The 17,641-nt window shown below is 36.3% G+C and overlaps 1 protein-coding gene across 1 annotated transcript in view; it reads left to right on the forward strand.

The window, feature by feature from the left end:
• The window catches only part of LOC130233593 (nephrocystin-4-like), a 301,343-nt gene extending 289,553 nt beyond the window's left edge, over nt 1-11,790 (forward strand). Inside the window, exons 26-29 of the mRNA XM_056463720.1 lie at nt 2,722-2,893; nt 5,301-5,480; nt 7,441-7,584; nt 11,332-11,790. Coding sequence (XP_056319695.1) covers nt 2,722-2,893; nt 5,301-5,480; nt 7,441-7,584; nt 11,332-11,472 — 637 coding nt within the window. The 3' untranslated portion in view covers nt 11,473-11,790. The remainder of the gene's footprint in view (nt 1-2,721; nt 2,894-5,300; nt 5,481-7,440; nt 7,585-11,331) is intronic.
• The last annotated feature ends 5,851 nt before the right edge of the window (nt 11,791-17,641 follow it).

A 17,641-nucleotide genomic window follows, 5' to 3' on the forward strand; every position in this document is an offset into this window, starting at 1 on the left:
CTAATCTGAACATTGGATAAAGTCCAATGAAAAATTTTTCTCATACACTTTAAAAAAAGATTAGTTCATTAAAATATTAAGTAAACCTATTGCCTTAAAAGCAATAAGTTGACTTAAAACGTGAGTAAACCCACTGTATCCTGGAACTGTTTAGTTGGCTTAACTTATTTTTTTGTAATCATGCACAGTTAATTTACTTAATTTTAATGTAGTGGTTTTACTCCCTTTTTGTTAAGTAAAGCCAACTGATCACTTTAAAAGCAACGGGTTTACTCCCTTGTTAAAGTAAAGTCAACTATACACTTTTTACAGCGTTTTACAGTACAATTACAGTAGATGTTTTTACAGATGGGAATTTCGGTCTTTTAAAAAATGTATAATATACATATGGCTCAGTGCAAAACAAAAACACATTTTTGAGAAAAATGCCTTCAAAAGTAGACAATATATTTGAAATGTGGGCAAGGCAGGTGTATTTATATAGTGCATTTCATACACAATGATAATACAAAGTGCTTTACATGAACAAGAATAAAAGAAACAAAATACAAGTATAATAAATTAAAAAACAACAAATAAAACATATTATTAAACAAATTAAAATGTGTTAAAACAAGTTTTGAAGGAATAGAAAAAAAGAAAAGAAAGACATAAAATCGTGCGCTCTATGAAATATAGTGCAACACAAACTGATAAAGCTATAATAGAAACAATATAATGGTGCTGTATGTAAGTTTTGGACTCTTCTAAAGCACAAACATACTGTAATTTGTTTGCAGATATTTAAGAAACATACTAAGTGAACATACTTGTTTCTTGTATCTAAAAAACAATGCCGAAGTCAGATATTTTGCTTTGAAAATGTGCATCACGTGCTGGAATGTTTGTCTTTGTTTTGGTCATTTAAGCTGCCCAATGCCAGTTATATTTGACAGTTATATTAGCCAATTATATTTCAGCAGCCCGTATTGCATTGGAGGAAAATTGCATATTTCATTCATTCAGTCAGGGAGGCTCTCAAAGTGTGTGTCTGTGACTGAAATGTGACCTCTGGTGAACAGCAGCAGACTCTGAAATGAGACACAGATTCAGAGTTCCACATGAGGTGGTTATTAATTAGCAAATCATATAAATATTCGAACGTAAACATTAGGTGAGCAGGATACATTGTAACCTTGTGTCCTAACAACACGCTACGTGACGAGATTTGCAGTGATAAGAGATTTGGCTGTTTGCACTAGACGAAACATAACAGAAATTTAAATACAGTCACTCAGAAGCACAGAATAGTGCACTTACTACACTCTAATGAAATTTTTCTTATGACGGGCCAAAAAGCAAACTTAATTGAGGGCTGCTGTGGGCCAAAGAGTAAGTAAATAAACCAAACTGTTTTACAGTACATTAAAGTTGCCATAATCAATAAAATGTAAAAATAACTATAAATCATTGCTTTCTATTAATTAATGCAGTATTTTAAATAATAAATTTATAACAGTAAAAAACAAAAACAATCCCTTTTATAACAGAATGGAGTTCAATGCCGAATACACGAGCCAAGCTGCACCGCCATTGTTCTCTGTCCATAGATTGACAGTATTTACAGTATTTTTGAAAATCTAATTAATTTACAACATTTAATTGAAACATTTAATTTTAGTTAGCTTTTTTTTATAGCTCAGCAATAAAACAATCAAAAAAAGCTGTGTTATATTAGAAATGACGATTGAATGACGAAAAGCATTCGCTCCCAACCTTCCCATTAGTCTCCACTCAGACTGGATGGTGGGCCAAATCAAAGGTTACCATGGGGCCAACTTTGGCCCGCGGGCCCTAGTTTGGGCATCTCTGATCTAATTAATACACAAACCTCTTTAACATTATTAAATGTACATGCTGAATCACTGATATGTGTTGGTTTGCATTATTCCACAGTTCTAAAGTTCCATTTCAAATGGTTTATTTTATTTTCAAGATCTGAGGTGAACTGCTGCTGCTTTCAGTAGTATAGCAATAAATGTCATGTAAAATGGCATTCAAACTCACATTACTAGCATTCAACACTGAATAAAGCACATGAGGTCTACCTGAGGTGATCATTGTCAGTTTTCGGTTGTTCAGCTGCAAGTAATAGAAACCATATATAAAGTATAAATTTCAGGTGTTGGTTAGAACAAAACTTCTTTTAATATGGAAAATATTCCCTCTATCGCCTGTCGTCGCTTTTATTTAGAACACGGTGTAAATCAGCTTTTAGGCTCGATAGTCAGGCACATTGCTGTTGGTGTCGTCAATCTGGCAACCTGCGCTTGCATGTGTTTTGAAGCAGGTGTGCAATGCCTAGTTCAACAACTGGGTGTCAAACTTACACACTGCACCTTTAAAATGTGATTTGGATGTTTTCTTTACATTGAACTGACAAAAAAAAAACATGAAAAGCTGCAAACCTCAGAACTGACAGGTACAGATAGATGCTTGACAAAAGTGTGTTTTTGCCTTCAGTCTCTCGCTTTAAAGAAAGGGTGAATGGATGAATTTAAAAATGGGTGACATTTGAGTCTCTGAACATCTCTCTTGTGAAGATTTGTGATATGTGTGTGTCTTTCTCGGGGGAAGTGTGGCCTGTCAGGCTCGTCCAGCTATTGTGTCAGTGGATATGAAGCGAAAGTGATAAAGTGTCTTTTGTGTGCCTGTGGTTTTGTGCGGATCTCTCTCTGGCAGTGACCCCTGGCTGGCCTCCCCTGCGCAGATCTGGCAGGTTTACGTGCATTACTTGCAAAGGATGGACCTGAGCTGTGTGTGTGGTGCTCTGAGCTGGCATTCGCTGCTTCTGCGCGGCACACAAGCCATTCGCAGGGTCAAGTGCTACACGTCGCATCCCCTCGAGCTCCAGGTACGTGTTTCAGGGTCAAAGGAAACATTCTGATTGGGGTAGCAGGCACTGATCGGGGATTATGTGGCCTTTTTTCCCTATAAATATAGGGAATGATGAAAAATAATCAGATGAAAAGTAAGATGTCTTAAGTTTTTTTACTTTATTGCTCTGAGCATGACTTTAAAGTTCAACTGTGTTTTTTTCTTATAGTTTTCTTCTTCAAAAAAAAAAACTACTATAATCAACATTGCAACTATTCTTTACTTTAGATCTAGAGCATGTTTGCCTTAAGTTTTATAAGATTAAATATAAGTTATATAAAATATAATTATATAAAATAAGTAAATAAATAAATGATTGCAGAAAATAGTAAGTTATTAAATCTGACAACAAAACATTAAATTACTAAAACAAAATGCAAAAAGTGCATGATGGAATCATTGGAGATTTACTGTAGATAAAAGGATAGTTCACCCAAAAATCAACATTTTGAGTGAACTATCCTTTTAATTCATATTTTTGATATTTACTCCAAAATCATTGTGAATATACACTCACTGGCCACTTTATTAGGTACACCTTACTAGTTTCGAGTTGGACTCCCTTTTGACTTCAGAACTGCCTTAATTCTTCGTGGCATAGATTCAACAAGGTACTGGAAATATTCCTCAGAGACTTTGGTCCATATTGACATGATAGCATCACACAGTTGCTACAGATTTGTCAGTTGCACATCCATAATGCGAATCTCCCGTTTCACCACATCCCAAAGGTGCTCTATTGGATTGAGATCTGGTGAATGTGGAGACCATTTGAGTACAGTGAACTCATTGTCATGTTCAAGAAACCAGTCTGAGATGATTTGCGCTTTGGCGCGTTATCCTGCTGGAATTAGCCATTAGAAAATGGGTACACTGTGGTCATAAAGAGTTGGACATGGTCAGCAACAATACTCAGGTAGGCCGTGGCGTTGACACAATGCTCAATTGGTACTAATGGGCCTAAAGTGTGCAAAAATTTCCCTCACACCATTACACCACCACCACAAGCCTGAAGGCAAGATGGATCTATGCTTTCATGTTGTTGACGCCAAATTCTGACCATTCGTATGTTGCAGCAGACATCGAGACTCATCAGACCAGGCAACGTTTTTTTCCAATCTTCTATTGTCCAGTTTTGGTGAGCCTGTGTGAATTATAGCCTCAGTTTCCTGTTCTTATCTGACAGGAGTGGTACCTGGTGTTGTCTTCTGCTGCTGTAGCCCATTTGCCTCAAGGTTTGACATGTTGTGCATTCAGAGATGCTCTTCTGCATACCTCAGCTGTAACAAGTGGTTATTTGAGTTACTGTTGCCTTTCTATCAGCTTGAACCAGTCTGGCCATTCTCCTCTGACCTCTGGCATCAACAAGGCATTTGTGCCCACAGATCTGCCGCTCACTGAATATTTTGTCTTTTTCTGACAGTTCTCTTTAAACCCTAGAGGTGGTTGTGCGTGAAAATCCCAGTGGATCAGCAGTTTCTGAAATACTTGTCTGGTACCAACAACCATGTCAAAGTCATGTTCAACCATGTTCAAAGTCACTTTTCAAAATCACATTTCTTCCCCATTCTGATGCTTGGTTTGAACTGCAGTAGATCGTCTTGACCATGTCAACATTCCTAAATGCATTGAGTTGGTGCCATGTGATTGGCTGATTAGAAATTTGTGTTAACGAGCAGTTGTATATATGTAATAAGCTATTTAAAATTGTGTTTAGTTTTATTTAGTGTAATTAATATTAATCACAGAAACCCAAGCGATTTTAGCAGCTTATTTTCAGTCCCTCTTTAGCCTATACTGTACATTTGCTGAATATATGTCATCAGCTCCTTGACTAGTTGACTATACTATAATATAATAATATGTATTACTGCATGCCCTAAAAAATATGAACAGCAGCCTGAAATGTACATCCCACAGTGCAGTGATAAAAACAATAAACCCCATTCGGTTGCAGCAGCATCAATAATTTGCTCTATTCCGCAAACTGCAGCAAAGAAACCTACAAAGCTTTAATGCAAATACACACAGAAAAGGGAAGAAGGAATAATGAAACATGGATTATCCAAGCATCATAAATCTCAAAACGGGTATTTCCTGTTATTGTAAATATGCAAGCTGAGCAAATCCACCAGCTCCCATGTTAACAGTGCACTCTGTGCTCATATAGACCTTACTGTTGGGTTAATTGGTCTCATAGTAATGTTATACATCAGGAGCCAAGAAAAGATGATGAAGCAAACTAGCTCTACATTGTGAGCTTCATGTTTTTTTTTTCTGATGTCCTGCATGTGGAGTTTTTCCCTAAAGATGCTGTCTCTGTTTTCTGTGCTTGATGCCAGGAGCTCAGTGAGTATAAGATCTCCTATGTTTGTGTGATCCAGGTGGATCCAGCTGAAGTTTTCGCTCTGCCGGCTCAGGGAGTTCAGGATATTCGTGTGGGCCTGAGGGCTCTGAGGCCTGGAAGTCGCTTCTTTTACCTCAGTGTTGTTGATGTGGACACGCGGCAGCTTGTGGACTCCTGGCTGCTGTGCATAACATGCCGACAGCCTGTAATCTCCAAGGTGAGGGAGGAAAATGAGTACAACTATACAGTTCAAACCAAATTCAGTTTCTCCATGATAAAGTTAGCTCATAAACCTGTGTCAATATACTATGATCTTTAAAGTTGTTAACTATAGTTGCTTCTCAGTAAGTCACTGTGTATATGTAAATAGGTAATTGTTCAAAGGTATGCGGTCAGTGTGAAAGAAATTTCTTTTATGCAAAAAGTAACTGTAAGGGCTTACATACTATTCTACAGTATTAACACTATTTACGTACTATTCTGTTTACCCTGTATGTGATTCTATTTTATTTCAAGTTTTAAATGAGTATTTTTAAAATAAATTTTACTCTGTATATGTTCCTGTAATTAAAAAAGCATTCTAAAAATACATAGTAATATATATATAAAATACTATTTCTAGTTTAGTTCAAGTTTTAACCCTTGTGTATTGTTCAAATTGAGTACCCTTTCATTATGTTAGGGGCTGTATTTGCCCCATTGATTTTTATTGTAATGACTTTTTTGATTGCAAAGCATTGACACCGTATAATTAGGCATTCTTCTGTGTTGCTGGTTTTTCTTGTTGGGAAGAGGTAAAATTTTTACTGCAATCAAAAAATGTTGTTATAATGGAAGTCAATGGGGAAAAAACAGACACTAACATAACGAAAGGTTAGTATGTATTTGGCCAGATGATTGTTGAGTTTTTGAAAAATTCCAAAGCATTTTCCTAAAATATGTGTCAAAATAGCATTTGTCACCAAAAGTCATTTCATTTGCTGAGAAACAGAGAAAGTTATGGCCAAAGTCTTAAAATCAGTGCAGAGTGGATGAAATCATCCGCAACAGCACACAAGGGTTGGGTTAGTCTTCTTTTTGTGTTTCTATACATTCAAAACTTTTTTATTTTCATTAATTTCGGCTTAGTCCCTTATTTATAAGGTGTCGCCACAGCGGAATGAACCGCCAACTTATCCAGCATATGTTTTATGCAGCGAATGCCCTTCCAGCCACAACCCAGTACTGGGAAACACCCTACACACTCACATTCTCACACACTTTCATACACTTTGACCAATTTAGTTCATCCAATTTACCTATAGCGCATGTCTTTGGACTGTGGGGGAAACCAGAGCACCCAGAGGAAACCCTTGAGAACATGGGGAGAACATTCAGACTCCACACAGGAACGCCAACTGGCCCAGCCGGGACTCGAACCAGTGACCTTCTTGCTGTGAGGTGACAGTGCTAACCACTGAGTCACCATGCCACCCCTACTTTTGTGTTTGATTTTAGTTATGTTTTAGGTTAATGAGTCTTAAAATAGGAAATATTTTCTTTTTTTTATTTTCCTGAAAGAAAGTACAAGTTTAAAATCTATTTAACTCTCCCTCCGACTGCAGCTTTTCCTGGGATACTAACAGTCATTCATTTAAACAATTATTTAAATAATAGTACATTTATGATATTTATTCCATTATTTTACTATATGCTGGAAGAAAATGTTTCATGACTGAGAATGTACAGTATATGATGAGAAATGCTATTACCTTTTAAATCCACACATGAAAACTTTTTTCTAAATTACAAGTTGAAAATCGGCCTGTATTTATTTATTTATTTTGGTTATTGTTTATTTGTAAACCATGGATAATTAACAAAATTAAGATGAATCAAACTGACATAATGAAGATAAATATTATTTTGAGCAGGCTGACAGACAAGACTTCAGATCAAACATTGAATAAATAAAAAACTCACCACATGATATGATGTGATTTACAATCCACAATGTCAGTTATTCTCTGCCTATTTAGGATTTTAGCAAGGGGACGGCTTGCACTGAAAGGGTCTTTAAATTTCAGCTCTGTGACAGAGGATGTGGTGCAAGAAGTCAGTGCTGGTGATTTAAACCTGACATTTTTACTCCAGTTATTTTACAGTGCATCTCTCGCCATGTGCTTTAACCTCCTCAGGCATTCGAAATCAGCGTTCCTGTAGAAGGAGGGAAGGGCAGCAATAAAAAAATCAGTTTCACAAACCCCTACTCGTCCTCCAGAGTCTTCAATCTGCGCACAGACCGCCCGGACCTGCTACACTTTAAAGAGGAGCAGTTTCAGGTAAGGCAATCCAACACGCCTCAAACTTTGTTACTGTTTAACAGCGAATGTTTTCAAACCAGAGCCCAGAGGAGAAGGATCTTGACACATCTCTGTCTGGGAATCAATCGGCGTCTGTCTTAACTGTCATTCTCAGACACGATACACAGTATGTGAAGTTCTCTGTATATCGGAGAACTCAATTTGTGCCCCTTCTCGCAATGCCTCGTCCCCTGAGGAAACCATAAAGCTGCAGTCCAAAATGAGCCTGATTCTCACAGTCAGACAGCGAACGTTCGATATCTCTCACCTTTAGGGCTCAGAATGATGCGTGTAGGTCTTCCATCTCTGCGTTAGACTTCAATTAAAAGCTGTTAATTGATTAGGTGATCAATACACGACCGTTGGCTATTACTCCAGATGGAGACACGGAACATTAGTTAGCCACAGGGACAGACTGTCTGGGATATATTACTGTGGCTTTGGAGGTCACAAAGTAATTTTTCCCGCTCGCCATTTTGCGCAGAAATGGTGTAAAACAGACCAGGGTAAGATGTTAATTTCATCATTCAGTGCCCTCATTGATCGCCGTATGGTTTAGTGAGTTTCACACCCCGTATCTGGGCAATAAATAGCGGAACAATGTGAAATATGCAAGTGACAGTATTGAACACAATGGATTAATGACACATCGGCGTCAAATAAAACCAGAGAAGCTCATAAAGAAAGGAAATGGCCTGTTCCATTTTCTTGCTAGTCAACACGGCTTCAATTATCTTCTCTCGCGCTGGATTTATGGGCTCTATATTTTTGAAAAATGTGGCTGGAGATGTTGCTCTTTTTTTTTTCTCCTTCAAGAAATAACAACTGTGTCATCGTAAAATAGGCGCAGAGCCAAAAGACAACGAGAAATCGATACGTGCGAGCTTTTGAGGAGATTATGAACTAAATCCTCCACTGTGTTCCATATGTCTTAGTCAGCCATTAGAGATAATGTATAAAGACAAAGGGAGAGCAATTTCTCTCATCTTCCTCTAAAAACTGGAGTGCAACCAATTTCTGTAACAACTGAGCTCAGGAATAGCAATGGGAATCGCGGGGAATTTAACGATTGAAGATTCTAGTTCCACTTAAAGAACCAGTTCAGCCAAAGCACATCATTTACTCGCTTTCATGGCATTCCAAACCTGTACGGTCTTCTTTTTTCTGTGAGAGAATATCCCGGCCACTCTTTTAAATGTAATGAAAGTGAATGAGCACTGTGGCTGTAAAGCTTTAAAATGACAAACATAGAAGTACTTCACAATGGTGTATTCACAAAAAGTTTTTGTTTGACAACAGCTGATTTGGAATACAGTAGTGTAGACCAGTTTTCTACTTCTGTGGTGCTTTGCTATTCTTTCAGTTGACATAGTTGGCTTTGTTAGTATAAAATCAATGCAGGTTTCCCATAACAATTGTTTTAAAAATGCTAATTCACACACTCTGAAAATAAAATCACTATTTCTCACTGTATATTTTATTACAACATCATGCTAATATTGACACAAGAATGCAGTTATAAAGTTTTTATTAACTAAAACTAAATTTATTTTAAAAAAAAAATAATAACTGAACTAAAGCTGTATATGTTTGAAATATTAGATGAAAATCCAATTTTATTATTCAAAAAAATACTTTTGAACTTTTTGAAAGTATTGCCAGTCATTAAAGTTCAATTCAATTCAATTCACCTTTATTTGTATAGCACTTATACAATGTAGATTGTGTCAAAGCAGCTTCACATAAAAGGTCATAGTAAATTGAAACAGTGTAGTTCAGTTTGTAGTGTTTAAGTTCAGTTCAGTTTAGCTCAGTTCAGTGTGGTTAATAATCCCTACTGAGAGTCCAAACACTGAAGAGCAAATCCAACGATGCGCAGCTCTACAGATCCCGAACCATGCAAGCCAGTGGCGACAGCGGAGAGGGAAAAAAAACTTCACTAATTGGCAAAGTGAAGAAAAAAAACCTTGAGAGAAACCAGGCTCAGTTGGGCACGACCATTTTAATTTCTCCGCTGGCCAAACGTCTTGTGCAGAGCTGCAGTCTCAGCGGCGGAGGCTGGAAGCTGGCCTCAGCGAAGACTCGTCTGTCTCTGGAGCGTCACTGGAATCAGTCTCATGTTCTCCACTCCTCCATGACCACCACAGTAGCTGCTCAGGATACGGCCTGGTCCAGGATACAAAAGTACATTTGTAAAGTACATTTAAAGTATATTTTACAAGAAAATGATTGCTTTAAAATAAGGTGTCCTTTTATAAAACATTTTTACTACATTAGTAAACAATAACTATTAACATTAACTTCTACAGCATTTCATGTGTAGTATTATTATTATTAGTGTTATTTTATGTGTTACTTGCAGTTTCTGTAACATTTATTGGTAAAGTAAAATCTCTTCTTAAAATAAAAGTTATGTATTTGTATTTTTTAATTTACAGTATTAGTTAATTTTCTTTTATATTAATATTTTACTTCACATTTTTAATTTACAACATTTTTCCCAAACATTTTATAGTTTCCAGGATTAGAAATTGAAAAGCCAGCCAGATCCAGTTTAAATAAATAAATACTTGCATATGCATATTTAATTTAGGTCAATTAATCTTTATTTATCTAATGCTTTTACAATGTAGATTGTGTCAAAGCAGCATACCATAGAAGTTCTAATAAACTGAAACTGTGTTAGTCCAGTTTTGTTCAGTTGCAGTTCAGTTTAGTTCAGTTCAGTGTGGTTTAATTTTCACTGCTGAAAGTCCAAACACTTAAAAGCAAATCCATCGATGCACAGCTCCACAATTCCCAAACCAAGCAAGCCAGTAATGACAGTTTCGAGGAACAAAACTTCACCAATTGACAAAAGAGAATAAAATAAAACCTCAAGAGAAACCAATCTCAAGTTGGGCACGACCATTTCTCCTGTGGTCAAACTTCTTGTGCAGAGCTGCAGTCTATGTGCCGGAGGACACTGGGCGTTCATTGTGGAGAAGCTGCAGGTGAGAGTGGGTCACTGGTGGGGGTTCAGGCTGGCCCTCTGGATCAATGCAAAGACTCATCTATCAGGGTCTTTCAGGAATCAGCCTCATGCTCTCCACTCCTCCATGACCACCACAGAATCCGCTCAGGATATGGCTTGGTCCAGGATTATGGATACCTCTAGAAGTACTCTGTGGTTGGCATCATCTCTTCACATGTTTTGAATGGTGCTGTACAATCTTTAGAGGCCTTGGGATAGTATCCCACGGTTAAAATAGAGAACAAAGAAATAATTTGCCTAGCTGCTGTTCATAGTGTATTTAGACAAGAGAAATAAATATCAATGCAAGTTCTATATAATTAGCAGTTATATAAACAAACATAGATACATCATACAGTTATGTGATTCATTGTGTGTACGCTTTACTAAAAGGATAGGTCTTTAATCTAGTTTTGAACTGAGAGACTGTGTGAGCCTCAGACATTATCTAGAAGGCTATCCAGAGTTTAGGAGCCATAAATGAAAAGGCTCAACCTCCTTTAGTAGACTTTGCTATTCTGGGTACTACCAGAAGCCCTGAGTTTTGAGATCTTAAAACGTGGGTTGCATACACACACACATACGTGCATACATAGATTAATGTTTGACCTGATTCTTGCTTATTTTGCAATCGTCTGATGTCTATTTTTAAATGCTACTTACAGTTTTATGTGTGTGTACAAATAAAATAAATTAATGTTTGTGTGTTATAGATTGGAGGAGGAGAGCTCTACACCATCGGCCTGCGCTTTGCTCCGAGTCAGAATCCCGGCATGGAGGAGATTCTCATCTTTATTAATGACAAACAGGATAAGAATGAGGACACTTACTGTATTCGAGTCCAGTACAGATAACACAACACCATCACATAACAAACTGACACATCAATAAGCATTCTGACACATCATGCACATGTATTTTTGCTAATATTATAAGTTTATACAAACAACACGTTTTGAAATACAGATCAAACATATATTTAATATATAAATGCAAGCAATGAGCGAGATTCAAGAAATAGTTTACCCAAAAATTGTATTTTCTTCATCATTATCTCACCCTCAAGTGGATTTTTCTGTTGAACACAGCGGAAGTGCATTTGATGAATGTTGGAAACCAACATTGACATCCTTAGTAGGAATATTAAATGCTGTGGAAGTCAATGGTTTCAAGTAGAAAGTGAATAAATAATGACAAGAGTTTTCATTTTGGGTGAACTATCCCTTTAACTGCATGCAGCTGAGTGAAACGTCTCTCACGTGTTTGGAGAAACCACCCTGCGGTGCTGAAGGCTGAAAGCGAGAAGGGATTCTCTGTAGAGCTGATGCTCATATCTGCGCTCTTGATGTGTGTGTGAGTGTGTGTGTGTTATGGTTGTGCTGAAGCCCTGCTGTGATGTGTCATTAGCAGCGGAGAGCCGATGGCCACTTGCCCAGGACTTCAGCTCTAGATCTTCAATAAGCAAGACGTGCGAGTATGACCAATTATTTATTTGATCAAGTGTTCAGAGTTTTACAGTTGCACTCACTGAGGAAAGGATGCTTACGTTTTGGGAAGAAAATACGCTCGTCTTTTATTGTGATTTTGTATTTTTTTTGTACTAGCATCAATAAAATGCCTTTTTGGGGGGTATGATTCTTTGGATCAGTGGCGACATGCTGTGTCAAACAGTGCTGCTGTGCAGTGTGTGTATGCGTGTTTGCGGCAACTGTGAAGTGTTTGCATTAACATCCGTGAACTAATCTCCTGGCTCCTATTAGAGCTACAGATGCCTGAGTTTGACAACAACTGGATAAACCGCCAACTAACCGGTCCAGATATGGATGACAGGAGGAGATCACACAAAGGGAAATAAAATTGAGAACAAAAGGGAAATCACATTGACAATATAGAATGACAAAAATTGCTCCTAATCCATACTGGAGGTTTTATTGTGTTTCAGAAAAACAATCAGGGCAATACGCCCTAAATCACATGCTACATGACCATTCACGCTGACGCCTATATTTTGCCAGCAATTATACTTGCTGTCTACCAGTTGCATAGTAGTCATATGAAAGGAGCTTGACGAATCAATTTCTATCAAAATAAAACTGCACTGTTTTCAAAATGCTGTTTTCACGTGTCGACGATACTGGAGTAATGTTGATGTCAGACATAACCATAGCTAAGCAGGGCTGAGCTTGGCCAGTACCTGAATGGGAACCACATGAGAAAACTAGGTTTGCTGTTGGAAGTGGTGTTAGTAGCTATGTTCCATACAAAAATGCGAATGAACTTTATGCGCAAAACTGGATTATCGCTTTTAAAGACATGCAAATAAAGCAGTCAAAGCAAAGAAAATCGTCACTTCCTGATTATCTGGCGCCAAATATCAACAGTAAAAACTGAATTTGCTGCAGTACGAGAAGCTGCGTCAATCTTTTCTTCATCTAATAAATGACTTGCGCCTCAGAAGGCAATCCTGACCCGCAGTGAATGTGCGGTGGCGTTTGAAGGTGTCAGAAGCGGAGCACAGACGCTCTTGATTCTGGAGGTAATTAATAATATATAACACTAATACTGAAATGGTAAGGCTTTTTAGAATGACCAAAACAACATCTTATATGTTTTACCAATGTGCTTAGCCTGCCGGTTTGTCCATTCACACACATTTTTATCATCACATGACCTTTTTTTAATGCCATACTGGAATTTGTGCGGTAAAAGTGTTTCTATCGTAGTTTATGCACATCTTTTCCTATTGGATGAAAAGTTTATCCTACTTAGTTATGCGCAGTTTTGTATGTGCGTTTTCAAAATGTGTGCGCATCATGGAGTTTCCATCAACTGATTTTTTTATCCGCATGTGCATATGTAATGCGCATTAAAATAGGTGGATGGAAACATAGCTAGTGAGGCACAGGGGGCGCTCAACCTTTGGTCTACATGAGTCCTAATGCCCCCGAACAGAAGATTTCTATACAGTTTGGCAACCTTTTCTGTTGTATTTTTAAAAAATAGCTTTTTTTATGTAACTCGTCTTACATGTCTTATGTTTATGTCTTTTTTTCTTGATTTTGAATGATAAAAACTCCTCCAAGAGTGTATTAGAAAAAGAAATTGTCGGATATCTTACATTTAACAGTAAAGGCTTACTCAGGTGTCATTTGTTAGTTTATTTTATTATTATTATTATTATTATTTTTATTTATTTATATTTGTTATTGTTTTTTTTTACTTTATTTTCTCTGAATATGGTTCTGAGAGTAAGGAATGTGTTTAATTAACATCCAATATTTTTTCTTTAATATTGTGAAATGTATTCAAGTTTTTCTTTCCCTCACTTGTAATAACTCTCTGATTGAGAATTGCCAAAAAAAGTTAGTTAAACAAAAAAAGAGTTAAACAAAAAATCCCATGGCACTTCTTGTAAGGATTATGGGTGTAACCCCTGTTGTGTATGGCCATACACAATAAATGCGCCATATAAATACATATTACATAACAAAATGTATGCATTTTAAAACAAACGCACTAGTGTAAATGGCACCTCAGTTGAGATTATTCCTTCCTCTTTACTTTAGTTATAGCACAAAATAAACATTAAAGGAATATCCTTTGAGCAATTTTATGTATATATTTCCCTCACTGTATCAATAAGCTTAATTGTTGTGTACCTTTACACACCTGTTAAGCAGCACAACTGTTTTCAGCATTGAAGAAATCAAAGAAAAAATTATAATGTAAAATATATTAAGATAGAAAACGACTGCCTAAACCTGTAATAATATTTCACAATATACAGTTGAAGTCAGAATTATTAGCCCCCCTTTGAATTTTTTTTTAAATAATATTATTTTATTTTATTTGTAAATATTTCCCAAATGATGTTTAACAGTGCAAGGAAATTTTCACAGTATGTCTGATATTGTTTTTGTCTTATTTGTTTTTATTTCGGCTAGAATAAAAGCTGTTTTTAATTTTTTATGAACCATTTTAAGGTCAAAATTATCAGCCCCTTTAAGCAATTCATTTCGATAGTCTACAGAACAACCATCATTATACAATAACTTGCCTAATTACCCTAACCTGCCTAGTTAACCTAATTAACCTAGTTAAGCCTTTAAATGTCACTTTAAGCTGTATAGAAGTGTCAAGTCAAATATTATTTACTTTTCATCATGACAAAGATAAAATAAATGAGTTATTAGAAATGAGTTATTAAAACTATTATGTTTACAAATGTGTTGAAAAAATCTTCTCTCCGTTTAAACAGAAATTGCGGGAAAAAATACACAGGGGGGCTAATAGTTCTGACTTCAAGTGTATATTTTACAGTAATGGGTTTAGGCTGGAAGAGCATCCGCTGCCTAAAAACATATGCCAGAGTAGTTTTATTTATTTACAGAGTGGCGATATTGCAAAAAAAAAAAATATATATATATATATATATATATATCACGATGTCATGCTTCATATCATTCGATATCGATAATTATTGAATATTTTTTTAACAATCCATTTAGTAATATTAGGATTTTTTAACCACTTTATTTTAATTTACATCATTACTAAGGCAAATAGTTTTAATAGTCAAAAAATATATTCAAACTAAATATCTGATCTCTTCATAATAAAATAAATAAAATAGTGTTAAAGAGACTCTTAAACTTGCTAAATAAAATGTTCCTAAGTGTGTGCAATGGTAAAGCGTAAATACTGAACAATCAAAGCAAACTTTAAGGTGTGAATGATAATGATGCAGTAAACCTCAAACTCTGTCAACAACACGAATTATGATAATCAAATCTGAGCTTTCAAGTAAAGGAACCAGCCATTATTATTCAAATACATACTGAACATTACAAATTGTAAAGTTGAATGACTACATTACCCCTATGCTAAAAAATATGTCAGATGGAGAGCTGGCTGGGATGCAAAAGAAAAGAAACCAAAAGCCACTCTGGCAACATCCTTACATCCTTTTTTTATTTACAATCTCCTCACCGCTGCTATATGGCACTCAATTTCGCATTGTTATTCTGACTTGAAGTGACATGCGCGTACACGTGGATTCCTTGACGTTGTGCTCGTGCTTCCCTGGGATGTTGTAAATAGGTGACCATCAACCATTTTCTCAGAGGGTGACAAAGAGACAATCATTGGTGCAGCTCTGATGCAAGTTCATGGAGAAAAATAAAACATTGGGCAAGTTGTGCGCCTCCATTGGAAATGACAGACTTTCACCCTAAGCTTATTGCCAGTGCTTCCAAGGCACAATCTCAGCAGCCACATTTTAATAAATCTATAGCGCTTCATACCGAAACTACTTACCAAATTTTTTTAATCAATATTGACAATGATCACCCAGCCGTAGTTGGCAGCTCATTCCGCTGTGGCAATCCCCCGATAAATCAATGGACTAAGCCTAAGGAAAATGAATGATACATTGCCTATTCTCTGAACAAGATAATATTTAATCTTATAATAATAAGTAATAACATTAAATTCTCTTCTCTCTCTCTCTCTCTCTCTGTTTATGTGTGTGTTGGGAGTAAGTGAAAATGTAACAGAGTTTCATGCAAAAGTTTGTAATTTCTTATTTTTTTCATCTCATGCAGCTGAAGTTCTGCAGGCATTAAAGTAAAAGGAGAGCAACCAAATATTAAGACATTCTGATAAAGTTTCAATTTCGCTTTTGAATTTCATGCAACTTTCCCCATCAAATGGTTATGCTGATAATATAAATTGTAATGAAAATTAGAAGAAAAAAGGCACACAAGTAGATCCACTTTCAATTACTCCTCAAAGTTTGGGACCCCCCTTTGTGTGTACGTGCCTAAGCGCAATAAATCTTGAGTTCATTTCAGGCTTCTGGGCACAGAATTTATATGTTTTGTGTATTAATATTTCCCCCCGAGAAACCATATTGACTGAACAAACATATATATCATATCCTTATTACTCATAATTATAAAGTAACGTAAGCAAAGTTAAACACACAATGAGTTCAGAATTACAGTGGGGCTGTTTTTGTCTTAAACTGAGTGCATGCAGTATGTGATATTGATTCCAAGCAATGTTTATATGTGATATTTATCCAAGATTTCATTGAATATGTTAATATTTTAGACATAGTATTGTCTGTATTTCCCTATTTTGCCAACTGCCTCAAATCAACATACAGCTGTTTTATTGAACCAGTGATTCATTGAATTGTTCTTATAAAAAGAGCCATTTGCTTCAGTTCTGAATGAATCAGCCACCAGCAAGACTAAATGACTTAAAGGGTTAGTTCACCAAATATTTTAATTATGTCAATAATTCCTCACCACTATGTTGTTCCAAACCTTGTTTGATCTTCGGTATACACATTAGGATATTTTAGATGAAATCTGAGAGCTCCCTAACTCTCCGTAGACAGCAATGATCTTAACACAGTTAAAACAGACTATATGCATTCAATGGCATATGGAATATTATGAAGCTACGAGAATACTTTTGTGCAAAGATAGCAACAAATAATAGTTTCTTATTCTTAGTGTCAGTATATGGCATGTTCATGAGGGGTGTGCACTGATGTATATATCAGACACTTCCTGTGTTCGATAAAAAGCTCAGGTGTATCTGAGGTATATGTCAGCAGCGTGATCAAGTGTACTAGCATCTCACCCTATACTGACACTGAGAAGAAACTGTTGAATAATGTAATTATTTTTGTGTAATGTGCACCCAAAAGTATTGTCGTAATTTTAATAAAATTGGTCAGGACCATTACTGTCTATGGAGGATAGGAGATTTCTCAGATTTCATCTATAATAACTTAATTTGCATTTTGAAGATTAACAAAGGTCTCAGTGGTTTTGGAATGACTTGAAGGTGAGTAGTTATAACTGAATTGTATTTTTTGGGTGAACAAACCCTGTAATGACTTAGGGCGTACTCACACTATGTACAGTTTCCTTGAACCGGGCCAAAGATTTCTTCAGTTATATTGTCTTAGTCGTTTGGGATGCAGTGACACACAGTCAAATATTTCGC

This window comes from Danio aesculapii, chromosome 8 (assembly GCF_903798145.1).
Source record: "Danio aesculapii chromosome 8, fDanAes4.1, whole genome shotgun sequence".
NCBI lineage: Eukaryota > Metazoa > Chordata > Actinopteri > Cypriniformes > Danionidae > Danio > Danio aesculapii.